At 63.4% G+C, this 23,328-nt stretch overlaps 2 protein-coding genes across 4 annotated transcripts; one reads left to right on the top strand and one right to left on the bottom strand.

Moving 5' to 3' along the window:
• Positions 1 to 77: 77 nt before the first annotated feature.
• MTERF4 (mitochondrial transcription termination factor 4) lies at positions 78 to 1,232 on the top strand. The gene is made up of 2 exons (XM_086754612.1): positions 78 to 431; positions 518 to 1,232. Exons 1-2 carry the CDS (start codon positions 86 to 88, stop codon positions 1,069 to 1,071), a joined length of 900 nt encoding a protein of 299 aa, XP_086610738.1. The 5' UTR covers positions 78 to 85; the 3' UTR covers positions 1,072 to 1,232.
• Positions 1,233 to 2,411: 1,179 nt separating this feature from the next.
• On the bottom strand, positions 2,412 to 23,137 carry SNED1 (sushi, nidogen and EGF like domains 1). Of its 3 annotated transcripts, none has more exons than XM_086754614.1 (33): positions 22,819 to 23,137; positions 19,617 to 19,904; positions 18,889 to 19,029; positions 18,027 to 18,189; positions 17,016 to 17,141; positions 16,759 to 16,872; positions 15,843 to 15,956; positions 15,480 to 15,593; positions 15,230 to 15,346; positions 14,799 to 14,924; positions 14,439 to 14,543; positions 13,891 to 14,004; positions 13,622 to 13,738; positions 13,001 to 13,117; positions 12,799 to 12,915; positions 12,431 to 12,544; positions 12,165 to 12,338; positions 11,867 to 11,980; positions 11,003 to 11,116; positions 10,519 to 10,632; positions 10,318 to 10,431; positions 9,394 to 9,690; positions 8,037 to 8,220; positions 7,838 to 7,950; positions 7,016 to 7,294; positions 6,432 to 6,576; positions 6,037 to 6,119; positions 5,302 to 5,388; positions 4,932 to 5,048; positions 4,364 to 4,451; positions 3,701 to 3,784; positions 3,418 to 3,455; positions 2,412 to 3,178 (listed from the first exon to the last, which is right to left on the bottom strand). In XM_086754614.1, exons 1-32 carry the CDS (start codon positions 23,032 to 23,034, stop codon positions 3,419 to 3,421), a joined length of 4,347 nt encoding a protein of 1,448 aa, XP_086610740.1. In that variant the 5' UTR covers positions 23,035 to 23,137; the 3' UTR covers positions 2,412 to 3,178; position 3,418. The 3 variants fall into 3 exon arrangements, with proteins under 3 accessions (XP_086610740.1, XP_086610739.1, XP_086610741.1); XM_086754613.1 differs by having other exon boundaries at positions 4,364 to 4,454; XM_086754615.1 differs by lacking the exon at positions 4,364 to 4,451.
• Positions 23,138 to 23,328: the final 191 nt, after the last annotated feature.

The raw sequence follows: 23,328 nt of genomic DNA on the forward strand, positions 1-23,328 counted from the left end.
CCGGGACGGCCCCAGCCCCGCTGCGGGGGCGGAGCGCGGCGGCGGGTGGGCGGCCCATCCGGCTCCTCCCCGCGGGGCCGCGGCCATGGCGGCGCGGTTGCTGCGCGCCTGCGGGCGGACGGCTGGGGCGGGCTGGGCCTCGGCGCCCCGCGGCCTGTCCGCCTCCCCCAGCCCTCGCCGCGGCTGCGGGGAGGCGGCGGGGCTGCGGGCCATGGGCTTCAGCGAGCAGCAGGCCCGGCGGCTGCTGGGGTTGGGGCCCGGGCCGCCGGACCCGCGGCGCCGAGAGGCGGCGGCGGCGCAGCTGCTGCTGCTGGGGCTGAGCGCCGAGGCCGCCCTGGGGCTGCTGGAGCGGAGCCCCGCGCTGCTGCGGATGCGGACGGAGCGGCTGGAGGAGCGGGCGGGCGAGCTGCGGCGCCTGGGGCTCGACGGAGGTAGGGCAGGGGCGGCGGGGAGGGTGCGGGGAGCAAGAGGGGAGATACCCCAGCCCCTCCCCGCCCGCTCACCCCCGTGCCCGCAGATCGGCTGCAGCGGGCGGTGAGCCGCTGCCCCCAGCTCTTCACCCTGCCCCGGCAGAGAATGGCAGCGGCGGTGCGGCTGCTGCGGGAGCGCTGCCTCTTCACGGCGGAGCAGCTGCGGGAGGTGCTGGGGAGCTGCCCCGCCGTGCTGCTGGAGGAGCCGCGCCGCCTCCACCACCACTTCCAGTACGCCTACTTCAGGATGGGCGTCCGGCAGAAGGAGATGGTGAAGGCCCGGCTTTTTCGGATGCCCTTTGCCGAGCTGAGGAACCGGCACATCTTCCTGGAGCGCCGGGGGTTCTACCAGACCCCCTACAAAGGCCAGACCCAAACCAGTAACCCCAAACTGAGGGACATCCTTCAGCTCCCGGAGAAAGACTTCCTGGCCAGCCTGGCCCGCTCCACGCCAGAGGAGTACGAGGTCTTCAAGAAGCTGCTGGCTCGAGAGGAGGAGGAAGAGGAGAAGGAGGAGGAAGAAGAGGAGGAGGAGGATGCGCTATACACAGAGGAAGATGAAGCCTTGGACAGTGAAGGAAGTAAAACAGGCCGGGAGTGAGGAGGAGAGGCTCCAAGGTGCCCAAGCAGACCCTGGCCCCTCTGCGCTCATGGGTGCTCTGAGCCCCCACTGTGCACTGGCCCCAGCTGTGGTGGCTGCAGGGCCCCGCTGAGGGGCAGCAATAAATCCCATGTATCATTGAACAACTACTTTTAAAAATATCCAGTTTCCATAAAGTGTTTTTATTTAAAAAAAAAGTCAAACCGAAATAACTAATTTCTTTCCAAGGCTAGGTTAAAACCTTCTGGCTGTGTTACATGTTGTACTGGCTGTGGGGCGGGAGGCGGTGGGCTGCCACGCCAGCTCGCAGCGGGCCCACGCTTCCCGGGCCCAGGGGCTGTGCTGGAACGGGACAGTCCCGTGGTGGGGCCACCTCCACCTTTGCAGCTCGTGTCAGCACTGGTCTCGGGGCTGACAAGGCAGGGGTGCAAATGCTTTTTGACCACAGCCCCAATGCCTCCCCTCCCTCGTGGGCAGCAGAGCCTGTCCTGGCTTTGCCCAGGCCCTGCTCTTCCAGACACGGGCTGGCTTCTTCTCTGGGAGACAGGACTTCTGTGGTCGCCTTGCGGCTGCAGGGCTGGAGCAGGAGCCGGCAGCCTTGGAAGAAAAGGAGGCATGTCCATCTCCAACTCGGGATTCTCCTCTGGGAGCAGACCTAGAGCCGCTGCAGGAGGGGAGCAGCACGCTGGCCATGGCTTTACATTGTCCCTGCCGCTCTCAGGCTGCTGCCGGATGCTTCAGCAGCCACTCTGGTGGAGTGCTCTTGATGTTGCTCCTGGGAGGGAGAAGGTGGTGCCAAGAGCGCCAAAATTCCTGGGCCTGTTCTGCTCCAAGAGCATCTTCCGAGCTGCAGCTCGACACGCATGGCTGAACAACGAAGCGCCCTGTGATGCTCGTGGGAGGGGAGGGTTGCCCTGCCACGATGCCCCCCACGCTGCTGAGGAAATAACCCTCTATACCATAACTACAATATATCTCTGGTATGTATTAATTTATAATATACACTGTGTATGTTAATACACAAATCTATGTTTAACTAGTGTTGCCATACAAACTCACAAAAACTAGGAACGTTTCTAAGCTACACTTTTTCCTTGCCTGCCCTGCCATGGACAGCAGGGCAGCTGCTGTCTGCTGGTCCTCCGCAAACCGCACAGCACTGGCATCGCAGCACCAGCTGGTGCCACGGGGAACGCAAACGCTGTGAGCAGCTCAGAAGAGAGGCACGCGGAGCTTGCTTCATTGCAGAGCTCGCTTCGTTACCGAGCTTGTACTGTGCCCTGTGCTGGCTTGGAGGCGGCGAGCGTCAGAACACGCATATGAGGCCTCGGCTGACAAACTTCACCCTACAGATCACTTTGAAAATTCTTTGTAGGTGCTCTATTGTTTTCTGAGCTGGAAATTTAGATAAAACCAGGGATTGTTTAAAAAAGCAAAGAAAAAAAGGCAGGCAGTAGAAGCTGCCTCGGTTTCCCCTGCTAGAGCAGAGGAGACAGGGATGCACCTCCACTGCCCACACTCGCCTCGCTGCTCGGGGGAGCTGCTCACCATTTCTACCTCCTCTACATCAGGAAGGTCTCTTCCAACTAGATTTTTGTGGGCCACATTTCAGGTGATAGCTAAGGCTTTTTGGTCTGCATTACAGGGTTTTATTTGGGGGTTATAGGTAATTTATAACCCTGGATTACGAAAACAGATTGGTGCAAATGCTGTTGGCAGGGAGCTGGGCTCAGCCCCACCGATGCCTGAGCGGAGCTGGAAGCCCGTCGCTCACGCAGAGCAGCTCGGGGGGAGGAGGGGGGCTAGTCCCCTCTGTGGGGCAGCCAGCCCACTGCTGCGGTACGCTGGCGCTCAGCTCCTCGGGGGCAGAGAGGCGGCCGGAGTAAGGCAAGCCAGAGCGAAGGCAGTGCTGGTCTGGCAGAGGGAAGGGAGCGCTGCTCGGCGTGCCGATCCAGCTGCGTGTCCCTAACGGGCTGGAGGAGAGGGAGAGGCTGACGCCAGGCAGGAAGGTTCCCCTGCTGTGTTCAACCCAGTGAGCAGATCTGATCTTCCTGGTGTTTTAAAAGCCCTTAGATGTGGAAAGACGAAGCTTCTACTGCTTTGAACCCTGTGAAGGAGCAGGAGAAGAATGAGCTGGTGTGCAGTGTCCCCCAAAAGCCCCACAGCTGCCTCATTCCACCCTGTGCACCCGTCTCAGGTTGAGAAAAGGGGACCTGCTCCCCCCAGGGCTCCAGCTTTTGCCTTGCACCCCCTTGACATGGCAGCATGAGCCTGGGCCCTGGCCTCCACCCTTCTCCTCCCCAATTCCCTGTGCGGGGCTGAGCAGGGCCCGGAGCAGGTACTTACTCTATGGCTTCTTCAGTGTGTGACTGTTGCTTGGTTTTCTGAAAGAGAAGGGAGGAGACCATCATCAGCACTGCAGCCCCTCAGCCGTCGCTTGCAGGGAGGGCACGGAGAGCTGGCATCTGAGCCTCGGTCATGTGCTCCCTGCACTCTGTTCCTGCACCCCTCTCCCAGTCCACCCCCAGCCGGGGCACCCCTGCACGTGCTGGGGACACCAGCTGGCTGCATCCTCCTGTCCCGGGCCAGAGGAAGGCCGGTGTGCTCGGAATGCTGCTGCTAGCTGTACCTGCTGGTTGTCTTCTCGGAACTGGTACTCTCACAGCTCTCCTTGTAGCAGATGTCCTGGTGTACCTTGTAGACTCTCCTGTACCTGCACACAGAGCAGAGGGGCGAGTTGTAGGGCATAACTGGGACAGATCTGCTTTTAGGAGTGCGAGGGGGGAGTCTGGCGGTCTGGCTGTTTCCTTCCAGGCTGTGCCTGCCATGCCTGAGGGCTGACCCCACACAGCCAGACCCTTGTGCCTCCATCGCAGGAAGGCTGGGGGATGCGGGGAGGGTAGAGCAGAGGCCCCCATGCCCTGTCCCCAGCCCTCTGCTTGCAGATGGAGAGGCAGCTGGGAGCTGGGCTGGCAGGCAGCAGGCAGGGGATCTGCTGCTGCTTGGAGAGGGGTCACACACGCCAAATCCAACCTTGGTGCCACGTAGGTGGGTAACGCCGCTACACCCTGCCCTGAAGGCAGCTGTTGGTGCAGCCTTGGGGGCTCGAGGGTGCACGAGGCTGCTCAGCCTGCGCTGGGAAGGGGGCAACTGCGGCCACCTGGCAGCTGCCAGCCGGGGTCCAAGACAGCCTCGCACTCGCTCGCCCTTCCCCGGAGCCGAACTGCGGGGAGACATCCCCGGCTCTGAGCACGGGGGGAAGCGGGGAGCACAACCCGCAGGCAGTACTCACAGGTAGTGGCAGGTGCCTCCTTCCCACACGGGGAATGACTTGATTTCCGAGTACAGCCGCGTGCACGAGTGTGGCACCTTCTTGCAGGCTGCTTGGGGAACAGGAGAGGGGAGCTACCAACCAGCCCATCTCTGGCCCTGCCTGCCTGTGCCCCATGGCCGGGGGCCGGCAAGGCCCCCCTGGCTTCCCCTCTGCTGTCCTGGAGGGCTGGGCTCAGCAGAGCTGCCCCGCCAGCAGAAGCGGAGCCCCCAGCCTCACAGTGCCCAGGTAACTATGTGGAGCCTGGCTTGCCAAGCAGTCTGGCAGAGGCCTCGGCCAGAAATGGGGAGCAGACCTGTGCTCCTAGATCTGCCCAAACTGGCAAGAGCAGAGCTCGGTCCCTCTCTCCACTGTCGGCACAGCATGGCCCTCTCTAGCGGAGCCTGGGCATGATGGGAGCCCCCTGGGCCGGGTGCTGACAGGGTGTGCTGGGTGACCTGCGCCTGGGGGACCTGTGGCTGCCAGGTTTGGCACACACCATCCACCTGAAAGACGGATCTCGGCCCTCCGGCAGCAGCGCGGCACTCACCCAGCTCGCAGAGCCGGCCCTTGAACCCCAGGCGGCAGTTGCAGTGGAAGGACCCGGCGTCCCTGGCGCAGGTGCCTCCATTCCTGCAGGGGTTTGTGGAGCAGCTCTGCCCCTTGCCTGCAAAATACATACGGCCGCCGTCACACCCTGGGGTCATGGCACAGCCCTGCCCACACCCTCGGCGTGCCAGAACTGCGAGCAGGGATGGGGCAGCCGGGGATGGGGCAGCCGGCAGGAGCCCACGCCATGCCCCATGTGTGCCTCCCAGCAGGGCAGCAACAAGAGCAGGCTGGTGCCGAGCGCCCTGCCTGCCTGCGGGGCTGGGGCTGGGTCCCTGCTGCTCAGTGTGTCTCCCCCCAGACTTACTTACTTTTGCTCTTTGCCTCGCGCAGCTGCAGTGCCAGACTCGCCTGGCTGGACACCTCCGTGTTCTCCAGCTTCACTGGAGCCTCCGGCTCTGGGCAACGAGAGGGTCAAATGTCACCTTCAGCCAGGGCCAGACCCAAAGGCAGCCTCTCTGACGGGATCCAGCCTGCCCACAGCATCACCAGGCTGGTCAGGCCTAAGGCGGTGGTTTAGCCCTTCCCAGTTGGCACCCCTGGAATTAGGGTGACCGCCTTGCCCTTCCTGGAGGGCTGGCACTTGTATCCGTGGTGTTCCGGGGATGGCAAATGGGGGGCTGGTCTGGGGCTAGTGAGGGGCTTCTTGCCCAGGCACCCTTCTCAAGCATGAGCCTGTGCTTGGTGGTGGGAGCTCAGGCTGCTGGGCAGACAGGGGCTGTGCCGGAGGGCTGTGGGGTCACCGCCTGGGCGTTGCTGCTGGCAGAGGCGAAGGCCAGCCTGTGCCACAGCCAGCATTGCCTCCCATCAGTGAGGGTCCCTCTCTGGGCTTCCCGACTGGCTGTGCATCACCCCTCTCCTTGGGCAGAGATCTAGCAAGCAGGGCAGATGTTTGTCTGCCCAGGGAGAAGTGAGAGGGGCTCTGCCCTCTTCTATGGCTCCCCCAGCACTACAGCAGCCTGCCCGGCTGCCACCCTGTCCTGGGGGAGGCATAGCAGAAGGCACTGGGTGACAGGAGGGGGCCAGAAAGGGAGCAGAGCACTTACGTGTCTTCACAGTGATGGATCTGCCCAGCGCAGTGCCGAACCTGGCGCTGATCCTCCCTCTGCCATCCACCAGCTCAGTGAACCTGGGAGAGGAGAGCCATGAGGGTACGGGGCACTGCAGGTTCCCCAGGCCACAGCCACCCCACGCGCTAGGGCTGCAGGCAGTAAAGCACTCGCTGGCAGCATCAGGCTCGGAGCAGGTCCCGTGGGCTCCACTGCGGGCAGTGTGGGGGACCTGCTCACAGGGCAAGGGCCTGCCTGGCGTGGGACCCCAGCGAGTGCATGGTTTGACCCTGTGCACACCCGGGCACGGGAGCTGGGAAAGGGGCTGCACTCAGCCCAATGCCTGGGCCGAGGGCTGGTGGAAGAGCCAGGAGTGCTGGAGCAGTGCCTACCTAGGGGCTGGCGAGGGCTCCTCAACTGTGTCGTGATCCGCTAGCAAGCGGAGTTCGGGCAGGAAGGCTGGGGGCAGCCTGTTGCGCAGGACCCGGGGGTGCCCAGCTTGGCTCCACCGTCTCTCCGGAGCCCCGTCCCTCTGCACTGCAGACCAAAGGGTTAGGCTTAGCAGGAGGCAGGCTGCGAGTCAGGACAGCAAAGCAACTCCCAGCGGGGCCCCTCGTCCCCCAGCTGCCATTTAGGACTGTCTGGGGACACGTGCACCCTCTCCACACACCGAGGCTGCCAGTGCTGGTTCCCACAAAGCATCACCGGGCCGTAACTCTGCATCTGCTCTCCGCTAACAGAGGCAGCACCCTGCAACCCCCACCTCCCTTTGCAGGGGATCTGCATCCCATCACCACAGCCTGCTGCGGGCACCCAGTTCTGGGGCAGCCAAGTCCCCATGGGCTCGTTACTCCGTTGGCCGACTGCTTTCCTACCCCCCGCCCTGCTTCCCCGTTAGCCCATCGCCTCCCTCGTGCTGCAGCAAACAGGCAGCGCAAACAGGCAGCGCCCCAGCCCCGGCGAGCCGGGCACTCACAGGTGGTGACGTAGAGGTGGATGGGCTCACTGTGCACTTGGCCTTGCTCGGTGTTCTGCACAGCCGTCACGGACAGGCGGTACCGCTGCCCAGGGAGCAGGTCCCGCACTGTGTAGGACGCCAGCTTCCCATTGGGCACGTAGCGGCTCTTCACGCTCTGAGCGGTGGTGACGTTGATGATGTACCCCTCCACAGCACCGGCGGGTGGCTGCTCCCACGCCATGGACACGGAGGTGGCGGTGACGCGGGAAGCGGTGAGGTTTTGAGGGGGAAGGGGCCCTGGGGCAGGCAGGAGGTGGGGAAAAAAGGAGTCAGTGCTGGTGTCCTTGAATGGCAACTGCCCTACTTGCTCTCACATGCCAATTTATAAGCCTGCCAGGGTCCCAGCTTGCCTGGCCGTGCCCTGGCCAGCCCTCAGCCCGGCTCCAGCCGTGCAACGCAGCGGGAGGAGATGCTCCGTGCTGGGTCCCTGCCCAGGTGGGCTGAGCCTCACTGCACCCTGGCACCCGGGTCTGGCCCTCATCCTGTTGCTGTGTAACATGGGATGAATCAGGCCTGTGCGGGCTCCGCGTGGGGCTGAGCTCATGCTGGTTTTGGGCAGTGAACAACATCTGGCAGAGGAGGACGTGTTGCTGCCTTGCCCACCCTTCCCGAGGGCTGCCTGCACGCCTCTGACCCGCTGTGCTGGCCAGACAGGCTGCCGGCTTTCACACCTTCCCCTCCCTGCAGCTTTCCTGCTGGCCAGGAGCCGCCGCTGCCCAGTGCCTGCCAAGCCCCTGGGCCCCTGCGGCGGCGAGGGGCAGCAAAGGTCACCCCACTCACTCGTCCACACGTGGAAGGGGGCCGTGGCCAGACTCTCCGAGGGGTGGTCTTCTGTCCCCAGGCCGCTCAGCGTTGTGACATGGACGAGGTACCTCTCTCCTGGCTGCAGGTCCCTGCGGAGGAAGGCAGGGTGGGAAGGGGTCAGCTGGGCAGCCTGGGAGGGCCAGCTGGCCCGGCACCTGCCTGCCACCCCACTCACAGGAAGGTGTACTTGGCCACGCTGCTGTTCAGCTCCACGGTGCGGTCTGCCAGGTCCCCCGGCTGGCGGATGGAGACCCGCACCCTACTGACGGTGGAGTGCTTGAGCCGGTGGAGAGCCCACTGCACCGTGATGGCGCTGGCCGTCACGTTCGTGATCTCAAAGCCTTCCACCGGACGCGGTCCTGGCCAGAGCAAGCAGAGAGGGCTGTGGTCAGTCACTGGTCATGGTGGCTTGCCCCATCCCTTCCCCATGCCCCCGCAGTGGGGGTCCTGCCTGCCCCTCTGGATTAGCTTTCCCAGTGGGAATGGCTCAGCATCGCCTGCCCTGCCAAACTCGCACTCTCCCATTCTCACTGCCTGTGAGCAGGCTGGAGAGGTGCATCCGCCTGCGGCTGTCCTGCTCTGGCCCCAGCCCCCCGCCACCAGCTCCAAAGGGGCTGCGGTGCCTGTGCCGGGCCCTAAGCCCACTGTTCACCCCAGATAGCCGTCCTGAGCCCAGTTCTCGCTGCTCCCAGCATCCGGCCCTGGCTCGAGGCCTCCTGAGATGCCGTGGCCAGGGGCGCAGATCCCCACTCCGCCCAGTGCCATGCCTGCCTTCTCCTCCCCTGAGCTTCACTCGGTCTCAGCCTGCCACGGGGCCATGTAGCCCGTGGACTTTCCCACCACCATCCTCCTCTTGTTAGAGGGCAGCTTTTCCAGCTCTCATCCCCTCCATCCTCAGTTTGCTCTGAGCTTCCACATCTGCCTGCCCTAGAAAACAGGACCACAGCCACTTCACCTGCCTGTGCCCCCACAGAGGCATCACCATGCCCTCTGTCCATGGAGAAGGGGTCCCTGCCAGCCTCTGCCCGCTCTGGCAGTTCCCCATACCGAGCCCAGCAGGATGGCGGGGCAACTTGCCCACAGGGCTTGTTGTTGGCAGAGATTGCCCAGCCCTGCTGCAGCACTCGCGCGGGGGCTTCTCCAGCTCAGCCAAGCAGCACTGGGGACCCAACACTACCCTGGGCCCAACGACAAGGTGTAACCGGTGTGGCGGGCGCAGCCTGGCCCTGATGAACAGGATCCGGGAGCGGTCCCTGCTGCTGGCTCCCTTGGCAGCCCCTGGGCAGGGGCCCAGTGAGCCGCAGGGGGTTTGGGCCCCTTTTACTCACAGCAAAGAGAACAGCAATTCTCTGTGCCGAGTGTTTTCCATAGGTCCCCAGCTGGATTTTAGGATCCACACACCAAACCCGCCGGGGTTCGGCACAGGCCCGGGTAGCAGCTGGAGCTGGCGGCGGGGACGAGGCAGCACAAGCCCTGGCGCCTGCGGGGCCGTGCGTGCTCACGACCGCGATCCCCCCGAGGACGCTACTCACTAGTGCGCGTGGTGAGCATGACGGGCCTGCTGATATCATTCTTGTTGTTCACGTTGCGTTTGACTGAAAAGACAGAAATATTGTAGGCTCTGCCGGAGGCTAGTGCCCGCAATTGGTGGGCAGAACGACTTCGGTCCACAAAATCTGTCCTGCGGTAAGAGCCGTCGAGGGATACGTACGTCACGGCGTAGCCGTCAATGAGTTGCCTGGCGGCTGCGTCCTCAGGTGGGTGCCAAGAAATCAACACACCAGTATCCTCCACCCTTTCCACCTTTAATGAGGTTGGTGGCAGCAATTCTTCAGGGTGTGGGCAAAAGCAAAGGGGAAAGGTAACGCCATGAATCTTTAGAGAACAGACCCCGGCAGCAAAAGGCAGAGCAGCAGCGATGGAGGACGGGGCCCTTGTTTTCTCCCTCGGTGCCCCTGGCAGGGGCCCTGCGGGCACCAGCCACCAATGGCCTGGCGGGCACGGGAGGACCCAGGGTGTCAGGAGCGCTCAGCCACTGCGACACGGCAGCACCAACGGCTGACCGCCTGCCACCGACTGCCAGGCCTAAGGCACCGGCAAGAGGGGCGAGGGGCCCAGGGGAGGCTGCTGTTGGCAGTGAGAGGCTTCCCTCAGACACCTTGGCCTCCCCTCCTGGGGGCATCCGAGGGATCGCTGTCGCTGCATGGGCCAGGGAAGCCTGTCCCCAGCGTCCTCGTGCCGAGCCTGGCGCCTGCGGCAGCGGCTCAGCACACCAGCACCCGCCCGCTGCATCGGTGGGGCCCAGGCTGACCCCGCGGAGGCGAGGCCCCAGCCCTGCCCGCCTCAAGGAAAGCTGCTGGTCCCAGAAGGTGTCGAGCCCCTCACGGGCGGTGGCCACCGCCAGGCCGGCGTCGAGCCCCGTGCCACGTCCTGGTGAGGCTGCTGAGGGCCTTTACCTTTTTCGCAGCTCTTGCCTGTGTAGCTGACTTTGCAGGTGCAGCTGTGGGTGCCATTGCTGGGCAGGCAGTAGCCTCTGCTCCCGCAGGGGCTGGAGAAGCACGGATCGCTGGCTGTGGGAGAGGTGCCAGGCCCAGTGGCGTTAGCCGTGTCGGCTGGCCAAGCGGCCGCCCCGCACCGAGCCGGCCTGCCCACCTCACCTGTCTCACAGTGGTAGCCAAAGAAACCCTCAGGGCACACGCAGAGGTAGGAGCCCCCGTAGCCCTCGCACTCCCCTCCGTTTTGGCAAGGGCCTGACTCACAAGCGTCCACTTCTGAAAGCGGGAGAAGGCCAGTGGTGAGCGGAGGCCCCTGGCAGCCAAGTCCCGCAGGACAGACGTGCAGCCCGGGCTCAGCACAGCTGGTCTGGACCCAGAGTCCCACCCAAAAACCATGGCGGCCGCATCCCCTGGCATGGGGTGGACACCCTCAAAAGGGGACGCACCACCAGTGGATACCTTGTTCCTTGCTCCCTCCCCACTGGAGCAGTTTCAGCTCTGCCCTCGAAACCGCAGGCAAGGCAGCGTGACAGGCAGCAAGCGCACAGGGTGATGGCTTGCAGTCAAGGTGCTCAAGACGGCAACCAGCTGCCTGGCTCCCTGCCTGCGTCCTGGTGCCCCAAGTCTGGGAAGGACAAGTCCCTACCTGTCTCGCACTGGGTCCCCACAAAGCCCTCGGGACAGTAGCAAGCAAAGGACCCAGGAAGGTCCCGGCAGGTCCCGCCATTCTTGCAGGGCTCTGACTGGCACTCGTCGACATCTGGGGAGCAGAGAGAGGCACTGGCTCAGCACAGCAACGGGGCCGGCAGCAGGGGATGGGAGGGCTCAGAAAGGCAATGCTTCTCCCACAGGGCACAGACCCTCCCCACATCACTTGTTACCCCCAAGCCCATCAGCCAGGAACAGCCCCACTGCTGAGGCCATCAGGAGCCCACTGCCCCACACCTACCCCTGTGCAGGGGCTGCAGCAGGAGCTGGGCATGGAGACATGCCCGCAGGGACACTCAGGGACAGCTGGCAGTGTGGGATGTGCCAAGAGGGCCCATAGCGTGCCTGCAGCACATCCCCTCCTCTAAACCCCGGCAGGCATCCCACCTGCTCCCACCATCGTCCTCTGCCAGGCAGAGCCACCTGCCAGAGTCCCAGCAGCCCCCGTGCTGCCCGTCAACCAGTGCCCACACGTGACCACAACCATGTGTGTACATAGGAGCAGGAGCACACACGGCCAAAAATGTGCGACCTCAAGCTGTTTCCCCAACCCCGCTTTGGGGCCATACAGGGCACTTCCCACCCAGGTCCCCAGATCTTGGGCTTCTCTGACCAGGCTTAACGTGCATCGGGGGAAGTCACTGCCCCGTCAGTGATGGAGATGATCTGAGCACAGACTGAAGCGAGCACGCACAACCGCAGGCAACCCAGCTCCTGGCCATGGGGTTTGTGCCTGCTGTCGTTCCCTGGGGGCTGGGGAGCAAGGAAGGGTTTGCTACAGCTGCCTGGCATGGTCTCTTACCCGACTCGCAGTGGTGGCCGGTGTAACCTGGCTCGCACAGGCACAGGAACTCGGCGATGCGGTCCTTGCACTGACCGCCATTCAGGCAGGGCTGGGACCGGCACTCATCGATCTCTGCAGGCGAGAGACAAGGCGAGAGACGTGAGCGCTGAGCAGGCAGGGGTCCCTGGGGCGCTCTGTCCGCAGACATGGCGGGGGGGGGACTGGAGTGCCTGTCCTGGGGTCACCAAGACATGGTCGTGACCACAGCCCACTGGGCTGGCACCCCAGGGCTCAGCCGCTCCCCGGCGCTCCTCACCATCGCATTCGGGAGGGTCGCTCCAGATGCCTGGCAAGCGGCAGACACGGGGGTGGTTGTGCTGACTGAGGGTGTAGCCCAGCTCACACTGGTATTCCACCAGCGATCCCACCTTGGTGGAGTTGAAAGAGGCCTGGGCATGCTTCACCTCGCTGGGGACGCCGCAGTCGACCTCTGGGGAGACAGCAGCGGGGTGAGCAGGGCCCACAGAGGCACCCCAAGCCCCAGGCTAGCAGGGGCTTACCAGACTCTTATGAGACTCTTACCAGACTGGCAGTGCTTCCCTACATAGCCCACAGGGCACATGCAAGTGTAGCCCTCGCCGAACTCCTCGCAGGTAGCACCGTTCTCACAGGGGCTAAGGAAGCACGGGGAGGGCACTAGAAGAAGAGTGGAGCAAAGCAACTGCTGCGGAGCTGGCAGAGCCCAGAAACCAGAGCCATCCCCTCTCCCCCTCCAGCAGCGCTGCCCTGCCCTGTGGCAGGGTGCAAGGAAGAGTCAAAGCCCTTCAAATGACAGACAAGAGGGGCTCAAAGCAAGGGGCGCTTGCTGCCACCATGGCTGTCAGCTCTGCCGGCAGCCCCAACACCTCCCCAGGCAGCCCCCAGCACTGGCGCGCCCTGCTCGCACCTACCGATCTCGCAGTGCCGGCCGGCGTAGCCCGGGGGACAGTCGCACTTGTACTTGCCGATGTAGTGGAAGCAGGTGCCCCCGTTCTGGCAGGGCCCCGAGGCGCAGGGGTCCGGCTTACCTGGGGGCAGAGGGCAGGCGGGAGCTGAGCAGCGAGCGGGACGACTGCCACCTCTCCTCCCCGGGTGGGGGCCGGGGGGCCGTACCAATCTCGCAGTGCTTGCCGGTGAAGCGGTAGGGGCAGGTGCAGTGGTACTCGCCATCCGCCTCCCTGCAGGTGCCCCCGTTGCGACAAGGCCCCGTGCTGCAGAGCCGTGGCTTGGCTGCGGAAAGAGTGCCGAGAGCGGGGGTCACCGACTGCTGCTGGCGAAACGAGGGCTGCTGCCTCCCACCAGCACCCCACCAAATCCCTTGCCGCGGGAAAGCCAAGCGCACCTGGGCCTCACAGCCTTGGGCTCAGCAACACCACAAGACAACACTAGCGTGCACACGTGCTGGGGCCTTGGTGGGCACACAGGTGCATGATGCCCGGGGACTGGTGGCTGCTCCTGTAGCCAGGAGCTCAGGCATGTAAAAAAACTCCAACACTGATGGTGTTGTGCAGGAAACAGAACTGGATTGGCTGCTGCGACTCTCAGGGGCTGTGAAGGGAGCCACACAATCCTCCCTCCACCCTCTGGGATAGAATGGGATGGGATAGGATGAGATAACCTGCGCCCACTTCCAGCTGCAGCTCAGCAAGCGGCTGCTCGTGTCCCACAAGGGTCCAAGCTCATTTCCCACCCCCGGCCAGGTCCCGGGGCTGGCAGGGTGCTCTGTGCGGGTACCTTTCTCACAGTGCTTGCCAAGGAAGCCTTGAGGACACTCGCAGCTGTACGAATCATCGTGAACTTCGCAGGACCCCCCATTCAGGCAAGGCTCTGAGTCGCAGGGGGATGGCATCGCTGCAAAGCCAAACACAGGGCACCGCTGAGGACATTCGGCCAGGGTGTGAGGGCTGCTCCCCAGATGATGACAGTATCTGTGCTGTCCCTCCCAGCCCCCGTGACGTGTCCCTCCCTGGGGCTGGTCCCACATCTCCGCAGACAAGACTTACTGTGGTTGGTGCCATAGTCAGTGTGGCAGACGCACAGGTAGCTCCCACCATACTCCATGCAGTACCCACCGTCCGGGCACTGCGTGTTCATGTTGCACGGCGTGGTGGTGACCTCTGCAAACACATGGCCAGCGCCAGCCTCCATCAGCCGGTGGCAGGAGGACACCCAGCCATCTGCCTGGCCAGAAATGGGCATCTCCTAACTTTGCATGGTCTGATGAGACGAGAAGGACCATCTGTATCCCATGCCTCAGGCTGTGCGAACGGCAAGGGGCAGGCCCCCCCACAAAGGCTGTGGTTCCCTCCCCACCCAGGGAGCTGGGCTGGGGCCAGGGGCTGGGAGAGGCATGGCTCAAAGAAGAGCAGTGGAGATGGAAGCGTTGCTTCCACACCAGCGGACAATATTTCCAGGCTCAAATTCAATGCATGCCCCTGGTACTATGCTAGGCTCAGGCGCGGGCAGAGTGCCTCCTTGCTTGCCCACAGACTGCCTGGCTCAAGCATCCCGGAGACAGAGCAAACACAGCAAGCGAGAAGCCTTCACCTACCGAATTCACAGAGGAGACCAAAGAACCCAGGCAGGCACTGGCAGATGGTGACATTCCCCTCCAGACAACTGCCCCCATTGCGACACTCGCAGCCCTCTGAGAGCTCTGCAAGAGAAGAGACAGGAGCTTCCCAGGAACCATCCTGCTTGCAGGGCTGGGACAGCCAACCAGCCTTGCCAGATGCCACCCATGGGGGGAGCTCAGGTGGGTGGCAGCCACGAGCACCCCCAGACACAGCGGGATGGGCCTGCTGTTCAGCTCAGGAGGCGGGAGCGGGCTCTCCAAAGCTGCTGCTTCTCCCTCTCAGGAGTGCGAGGGCTCCAGTCATGACACCCCATTGGAGAGACCCCCGGTACTCACTGTCTCGGCAGTCCTGCCCGGTGTAGCCCTCCTGACATTCGCAGACATAGCCCTGCTCCGTCTCCAGGCAGCTGCCCGCGTTCTGGCACGGCTGGGAGAGGCAGGCACTGGGCACACGGGGCCCGCCTGCGGGGAAGGGGCAGGCTGAGCCAGAGCCATACCAGTCTGGGGCTGGAACACCCTCTGTCCTGGGGGAGCTGGGGCAGAACCAGTCTGGCCCCGCTTCACACCAGAGAGCTCGCCATGGCTGAGCAGCCCCGATGGAAGGGGCTCCCTCCCAGCAGCACCACGACCCCTCTGAACACATCACCCAACAGCTTTCAGCAGTGACTACGGCTGACACAGTCCCTTTTTAGGCATTAGCCCCTTCCCGCCCAGCTCCCTCAAAACCAGCTCCCATGCTAGGCTAGGCGAGGTGTGCCTCCACTCACCGTACTGGCAGTTGTTGCCATAATAACCCGGGGAGCACGTGCAGATGTAACGGCCAGGGCGGATGTAGTTGCACGTCTGCCGGTTCCGGCAGCTCCTGTCCTCACAGGAAGACAAGTCTGGGAGAGGAAAACAAGCAAGCAAGCGATGAGCAGAGTCCAGCCCTGGGAGAGGGGCCGTGATAGACAGCGGAGCACGGGGGGGGACAGTCCCTGGCATGGGTTGTCCCGGGGCGCAGGCAGGAGCAGGCACCTGTCTCGCAGCGCTGTCCCACGAAGGGCTCGAGGCACACACAGGTGTAGTTATCGACCAGGTCGACGCAGTGCCCGCCGTTCAGGCACGGGCTGGACTCGCACTCATTCACATCTGCAAGGGGAGGCCGGGAGGGGCGGTCAGGCTGCGCACAGACGCTGCCGACTCACCCACTGCCTCCCATCCCGGACCGTGCTCAGGATGGGGAAGGTGATGGCCAGAAAAAAAAAAAAAAGAAAAATCAGCACCACCATCAAGTGCTCCCCTCCCAAAACTACGGCTGAGGGTGAAGCAGGGTGGGAAGGCAGCTTGCCAAGGCGTAAAGTGTCACCGTCTCCCCCGGCGCCTGCTCCTGTCACCCACCTGTCTGGCAGTCTGCCCCCGTATACCCCGGCTGGCACAAGCACGTCGCCGTCCCATTCGCCGCCTGGCACCTCCCGCCATTCTGGCACACCATGCTCTCACATGGCAACTCTTCTGCAGCAGGACATACATAAATAAATAAATAAATAAATAAAAGAGAGGAGTGAATCAACCCAGGCACAGGACAGGCACATGGCATCCTCCGCACACACAGCCGGGCAGAGCGCAGCTCAGAGCCACCAACGCACTCTCTGGCAGGAGATGGCAACCGCATCCCCAGCCGCAGCTCTTCCCAAAACCCATCCTCGGGCAGCTCAAGCCCTTTCATCCCCCTGCAGCTCTTGGATGCCAGCATGCCGCGCTGGGCGTTTCTCCCTCCCTCCCTCTGCCGAAAGTGAACTCCCTGCTCGCCTTCTCCACGGACTCAGAGGCTCGCTGGGAGCCAAGTGCTTTGGCGGCACTTCCACCGGCGGGCGGAGGCCAGCAGCAGGGGAAACTGGCCACCACAGCCCCTGCCAGGGACTGGGAGAGTCCCTGCTGGCTTCGAAGGGCTCGGGCCCGGAGCATCACCTGCAAAAGCAGGGCCTCCGAGGCTTCTGTTGAAGCACTAACCGCCAGCTTTTCTCACTAAGGCAGCGGCGGCGGGGAGAGGTGCTGGCAGCAGCCCTGAGCCAAGCCCTCACTGGAGCGAGCTGCCAGCGGCAGGAAGGGCTCCTGGCCAGAGCAAAGTTTCCTTTGCCTGCAGCAAGCTGAAATCCAAGCTGGCCGTCGCAAACTGCTCGAGCCCAGCAACTGCCGCAGGAGCGTTGGTCTCGAAGAACCCCCCCAGGAGCAGAAGTGCCCCCCAGGCCTGGGGTCTCCGCTCTTCAAGCACGGCAAAGAGCCAGCCCCGCCGCACCGGTGGCCCTGCACTCACCGGTCTCGCAGTTGGCGCCTCTGAAGCCCAGCGGGCACCTGCAGCTGAAGCTACCGGCACCGTTGAGGCAGGTGGCTCCATTCTGACACGGGTGGGAGAGACACTCGTCGACATCTGGAACAGAGCCCCGGGTGGGGACAGGAGCTCAGGCCAGGGTCAGCCACAGGGACAGACAGGCTGCCAGCACGCAGCGGTGACACCAGGAGCGAGCCCTGCTCCCCGCAGCACAGCACCAGGAGCTCGCGGCTGGCACTCACCGACATGGCACCTCTTCCCGGTAAAGCCGGCCAGGCAGGAGCAGGTGTAGGAGGGGTTCCCAGTGATGCAGTCCTCAATACACTTTCCCCCGTTCAGGCAGGGCCGCAGCGTCAGGCAGACAGAGGCTGTGGGGACAGGCGGTGCCCCCCGGTCAGCCCAGGCCCTGGCAGGGCTCACCCGCCGCCTTCCAGCCACACCAGCACCAGAGTCTGTCCCCGCACCCCCCTGGCTCCCCAGGGTGCTTGGGGAGCCCACGGGGACTGCCTGCCTCACAGGCTCCCCTGAGACAGGGGGACAGTTTTATTCCTCCTGTGCAAGGGAGAGAGGCTGCACGGAGTCAGCCCCGCTGGCTGGGGGAACAAGGACGTGCCCTTCCTTATCAGCCAGGGCAGAGGGAAAGGGGGACGGCAGAGCCTGTGTACAGCAAACCCTCTGGTAACGTGAGACACACACAGTTCACAGGTGGGAAAACATTGCCCTGGGAGGAGTGTAAACGAGGAACGGAAGGCCAGTGTCTCCACAGGGGACATGTCAGGACCCCCGGCGTGGGGAGCACAGCCCAGCCCCAGCGCCCAGGCCCCACGGGTACGGCTGGAGCCCAGCAGCCCTCCGCATGGCTCGCTCCAGCCTCCTGGGACTTACAGACATGTGCATCCCCAAGGGTGCCGGCCCCTCGTGCCCTGCTCTGCCTGGCAGTGGGCTGGTGGGGTCCTGCCTGTTCACCGTCACCTCCTCCCCAGCCTCCCTCATCATTCCCCAGAGCCTCTTTTCATCTCAAGTCTTCCTCCCCTCCCCATTTGCTCTCCCAGCCCCTTCCCAGCCCCAGGCACCTCAGTGCCACGGCAGGCACTGAGGACGGTGCCCCCATGGCTGCCTCCCCTCCCTCCCCGAGCCCTTCATGCCATCTCCTCCACCCCGCGGAGGTGGGGGTTGAGGCAGGGAAAGACAGGGCTGGAGAACAGTGTGGGATTGGGTTGGGAGTTAAATAAACCTAACTGCTGTCCTCTTACTTGTATTGCTGCAGCCCCCCACTTGCACCTGGGCATCATCGATTCTGAACACCCAGCGCCCGGGGATACCCACATTTGTCGTCATCTCCACGTCAGCGATGTCATCAGTGCGGGATCCGGGGATGTTGAAGTAGCGCTTTCCATCACCGGCGTTAAAACCTGCCTGGGAGGACAAGAGCAGAGGGTAAAGAGACATCACTAGAGCACAAGGGCTCATCTCTCTGGCCACCCAGTGCCACCAGCGGCACCGCTCAGACCGACTGTCCCCTTCCATGCGCCACAGGCCAGCGCTCAGCCCTGCCCATGTGCCGGGACAACAGCCTGCACGATGGGAATGAAGCAGCCCCCCTGCTCGCTCGGTCCCTCCCTTGGGATTCAAAACCCATCCGCTTCCTCTCCACCTGCAGCATCTTGCCTGCTGCAGGCTGGCAGGCAGGGAGCCAAGCACGGCTCAACTGCCGGTAAATTCACACATCCGAATGGGTACTGGGGTTTTTGTGGGCGTTGGCTTTTTTTTCCCCTTAAACACAACAACACACACAAGGATGAAATAAAAATACAAGCGAAAGCTCTGCTGGCTGCGGCAGCTGCTCTTAAAGGCTGAGGTTCGGAAGGAAAAGGGACTACGAGGCAGCAGCCAAGGCAAAGACCTGCGGTTTGGGGATAACAAAGCCCCCTGTATGGTCTCAGCTTTGGGAGCCAGAGCACACATGGATATTTAAGAACTTAAAAAAAAAAAAAAAAAAAAAAGAAAAAAAAAGCAGGGGGAGGCTTTCCACCTCCAAAAAACCCAAACCGGGAGCTGCGAGCTCACAAAACAGATGCACTACCTGGGCACCCGGGGGCTGCGTTCGCTGCTTACCTGCGCCGCGATGCCGCCGAGCCCGGCAAAGTCCCCCCCACTGCTGGCGTGCATACCCGTGGTCCAGGTGATGGACTCATAGTTGAAGATAGTGAAGGAGAGCTTGCCGTCCGTGATGAGGACGATCTGGAAAGTGTTTACCTGCAGCAGGGAAGGAAAGAAAGCAGTGAGTGGGCAGGAGGGGGGCGAAAACCGGTCAGAAAATAAAATTACAAAAGAACATTTAGCAAAGGGGTGTTTCTTTAAGCCTCAGTCCTCCTCTGCTAGAAAAGGTAGTTGGGTTTAATGCTATTTAACCCTAAGGTGTTGTGATCCCTCTGCTCAGCACTCCAGCCAGCAGAAGAGCTCACTTTTCCTCCTGAGGGAAGAGGGAAAATAGGCAGAAACACGGTTATTGGGCCTCTGGAAGAAATGTACCAAACCCCGGCCACAGCTGGTTCCTCAGCACAGCCATAGGCAGGCAGGCAAACACCACCCTGCTGCTGCCCAAAAACGGGGACGCTGGGAATTCGCAGCCTGCATGCAGCACGAAGAGGAGGGTTTGGTTTTAGCAGCCTGGCGATGCTCTGTCACGGCAAGGCATCGTGACAGAGCCGCCGGGGTCAGCTTAGCCCCACTGACAGCTCTGTGCCGCACGCAGCAGGAGCACTACAGCTGTGGAAGGCACCAAAGGTCCTTTTAAAAAAACCTACCCCTAAACTAATGGCTGCTCTGCCCCAGCTACTCACCGGTGAAAATGAACTGCCTCCAAAGAAGGTCACTCGGTACCACGTGGCGATGAAGACCCACTGCGCAGAAAATTCCGGGAACTCGGGGAAATACTGCGCGATGTCCCTACTTGCTCTCTCCAAGATGGGCTGCTCAGTGCTCTCCCGGTAATAGACATCACCCGCCCGCCGGTTATCCACGTCCGCCCAGAAAGCAGCCACTACGCGGCGGTCCTTCGAGATAGGGAAGGCCACCGGCGTGAACTGGGAGACCTCCTTCAGGAATGAGATGATCCCATTGTTGTTCACCTTTGGAGAGGGAGGGAAAGAAACAGGCGGCCACGGTTGATTCCTGCCACCAGCAGGGATCTGTGTTTTAGAGGTGCTTGCCACTTCACCTTTCTTTTTTCCCTCCTTCCCCCCTCTTTCCACAAATACTGGAGCACTTCCCCTTCCTGCCCTTGGAAGCGGAGACGTGCCCCGGCACCCGCAGGCCCCCGCCCTGGCCGCTCGCTCGCTGGAGCACAGCTGCGGGGAGGCAGCCACGCGAACAAACCCAGCCCTGTTCTCCGCCGCGGTCGGGCCAGGGGAAGGGGGAACAGCTGAGAAAACTGTGGCAGCCCCGGCGCTTTAAACAAACAGCACCCAGCGCGCTCGGCCAGCCCGCGCCGGCATTCTTGGCAGGGACGAGGGGCTGTTTCGCTTGCTCCCTGCTCTCTTACGGCTGACCCGCAGCCTATGGGGCTGGGGTCTAGGGCTGGGCATCACTGCCACCCTCCTGGCAGGGGGTCATGCTTGAGCCAGGTGGCCATGGGCACAGGATGTGAGGAGCCTTGCCAGCCAGCAATCCATCCACAGCGCTCCGAGTGAGCTGATAAGCGGCTGAGCTAATGGGTTTACAGTCCCCAGTGACCAAGTGCCACCATCCCATGCAAAGCCCCCGGCGCTGGCTGGGCCTGGGCAGGCTGCTGTGGTTAAAGCGGGGGATGCCAGACACCCGGGGCGAGATACTGAAGCTCCGAGCCCCTCTCCAGCATTAATTAACTGGAGCAGTTGGGGTCCTGGGACGCCTGGCTCAGGGATGCATGGCAGAGGCAGCCCTCAGCCCAGGGAAGGAAGCTGGAGACAGCGGATGCTGCTGCCCAGAGTGCTGCCTCCTGGCTTGGGGATGCAGTGGGAGCGAGGACAGGGAGGAAAACCGCTGCCTGCTCTGCTTCCTGAGCAGGCAGGGATCAAAGGGAAACGCTCTCGCCCTCAGCCCCCAAATTCCCAGGGAGAGACCCTGCCAGAACCCTACCAATCCCAGCGGGGTGGGCAGCTCCTATCCGCGCCGTTCCCCTGCCCACACGCAACAGTAGGACAGGCAGGAGCCAGCTAAGCTCCCCGCACGCGATGCCGGCTCCGGCAGCACCCAGCAGCAGCCCAGCAGGCCTGTAGGCTGCGGGGTGGGAAAGGGGGGGCATGGTGCAGGCGAGAGGCTCTCGAGCAGAGAGGGCAGCCCAGCACGCCGCAGGCAGTGGTATCAGGCTCGCGTGCCGAGAAGGAGCTGGGAGCCAGCGTCCCACCAGGAGCCACGGTCAAAGCCAGTGTGCCTGTGCCTGGGCTGCCCGCATGTCCAGGCCAAGGGGGACAGGGCCAGACTATGACATGCAGCCCCTGGGGAGGGTCCCCAGCCCCCCTGTACAAACTGAACATGGGGCAGTCCTTGCTGTGACTAAAGGGAAGAGGATTCCTGTTTCCCAAAGCCTCCGTAACCCCGCGGTGTCCGCAGAGGAACATTCTTCCCCTGATTAAAGCAAGATGGGAGAGAGCTGGAGCCAAGAAGGGCTTTTTTTTGTTGTTGCTGGTTTTCGCAAAGGAGGAGGGGGGGGTTGGAGGCAGGCCTCCAGGACAGAGGTTTCCAGGTGAGCCCAGCCCCGCACCAGCTCCCCTCGGACAGCGGCTCCCCGGGGAGGAGCAGCCCTGCCACGCAGACCCCCATGCCAGCGGCACGCGAACTGGCCCTGCAGAGCTGGGGGGTTTCGGTTCAGAGGAGGGCAACATACTGCCCTCTGACCCCTGCAGCCCCTCCAAGACCCAGAGCCATGCTGCCAATCCCGGACGGGACAGCCACCATGTCACCTGGCTTCTCCCAGTCTCTTCTATCCTCCCACCGTGGCTCAAACCCCAAACCCAGGTCCCTCCCACCAGATGGCAGGGCTGGCACTTTTATCAGAGGAAAAAAGCCACCAGCAAGGACCGAGGACCAAGGACCTCCTGTGCTTAGCCAAGGCAGTGGCATGGTACACCTCTGAGATGGCAACAAGGTGATGCTCAGCCCCCGCTTCCACCAGCCAGGGCTGGATCATCGGTCAGCCCGGAGCAAGGCAGGGAGAAGAGAAGGGACTAGGATGCTGGATGATTCACTGCACCAGGTGGAAGCCGGTGTGGGGAGCGCAGACCCCAGCCCAGGCGTTTGGCGCCAGCACTGCCCAAAAGGCTCTGGGGACAACTGGGCACTTGAGGCTGCTCCCCTGCCCCGTGGCCGTGGGGGACCCGACGGGCCAGGTGCCTCTCCAGCTCTCTGGCCACGGCCCCCTGCAGGTACTCAGGGGCTGCAGAGGAGCACGTTGACAGGGTCCCAGCAGCCGGCAGGCACAGGGACGAGCAGAATGGGATGTGTCAAGAGGCCAGCCAAGCCCGCCGCAACGCAACTCAAAGGGTGGCTGTGTTTATTCTGTATCACACCCAGAGCCCCACTGCCTCCTCCTCTGCGAGGTACACTGCAGCACGCCTGCTCTGAGCTCTCACCCACCAGCCGTGACCAGCTCCCTGTCACTGGGACCCCCGCAGCACGCTGCTGCAGGGACCGGTCCCATGGGGTGTGGGTATTTTTCTGGCTCCAGCCAGGGCTAAAGCCGGGGCTCCCTGCTGCGGGCGAGTGCTTTGCCCAGCATGCCCAGTATGGTGGGGCCAGGACCCTCATCGTGCCACCCGAGGCAGCCCCAGCCCCACTGAGCCGGGGGTCCAGCGTGCTTCCAGAGCCCGGGGTCTCGCCGGATCTCCCCTCACCCTTGGAGCATCATTATTTCCCTGATGCTCCAAGTGAAACAGGGACCCCCCGGCAGTCCCCGCGGAAACCCAGGTGCACTTGGACCCATCCCAGCGGGGCAGTAATTTAAAAATGGGACGGGGTGAGAGGATGCAAGACGGGGCGGGCAGCCCCGCTGCCGCCGGTACTCACGTAGAGGCCGGTGTGCCCCGCGCCGAAGAAGGGGAAGGGGATGGAGAGGGGCCGCAGCTCGGAGCCGCCGTCGTCCTGCTTCCGCGTGGCCGCGTCGCCCTGCGCGGGCCCGAAGGGGTAGAACTCGGCCAGCGGCACCAGGCCGCCCGCCCACAGCCACTCGCCCAGGGCCACCAGCACGGCCCAGCCCGCCAGGCCCCGCATGGCCGCCGGCATCGCGCCGCCGCTCTCGCCTCCTCACGCCGGGACCGGCCGCCGCGCCATGGCGGGGGGACGGGTGCGCCCCGCCGGAGGGCGCGGGGCTGGGAGATGGCGGCGGTGCGGGGCGCGGAGCCGATCGCACGGAACCAGGCCCCCGCCGCGAGCCGCAGCTCCGCCGCCGCGCCGGGAGCCTTCACCCCGCCGGCCCCGCCCCCGCGGCGGGTGATTTGCATAGCACGGGCGCGGCCAGCCAATGGGCGCTCGGCGCGCCGGGAGGGCGGTGTCGAAGGGGGCGGGGTATGCAAATAT

The sequence above is a fragment of the Chlamydotis macqueenii genome, chromosome 9 (assembly GCF_036417535.1).
Source record: "Chlamydotis macqueenii isolate bChlMac1 chromosome 9, bChlMac1.mat, whole genome shotgun sequence".
Lineage (NCBI taxonomy): Eukaryota > Metazoa > Chordata > Aves > Otidiformes > Otididae > Chlamydotis > Chlamydotis macqueenii.

Bases quoted from the DNA above. Each gene is read 5' to 3' on its own strand.
- MTERF4 (XM_086754612.1), top strand. From the start codon at position 86: ATGGCGGCGCGGTTGCTGCGCGCCTGCGGGCGGACGGCTGGGGCGGGC. The intron at 432-517 runs GTAGGGCAGGGG...CCGTGCCCGCAG, and splicing joins GCGCCTGGGGCTCGACGGAG to ATCGGCTGCAGCGGGCGGTG.
- SNED1 (XM_086754613.1), bottom strand. From the start codon at position 23,034: ATGCCGGCGGCCATGCGGGGCCTGGCGGGCTGGGCCGTGCTGGTGGCC. The intron at 16,873-17,015 runs GTGAGTGCCAGC...GCTCTGTTCCAG, and splicing joins CGGGAAGAGGTGCCATGTCG to ATGTCGACGAGTGTCTCTCC. The intron at 14,005-14,438 runs GTAGGTGAAGGC...ATGTGTTTGCAG, and splicing joins TGGTCTCCTCTGTGAATTCG to AGGTCACCACCACGCCGTGC.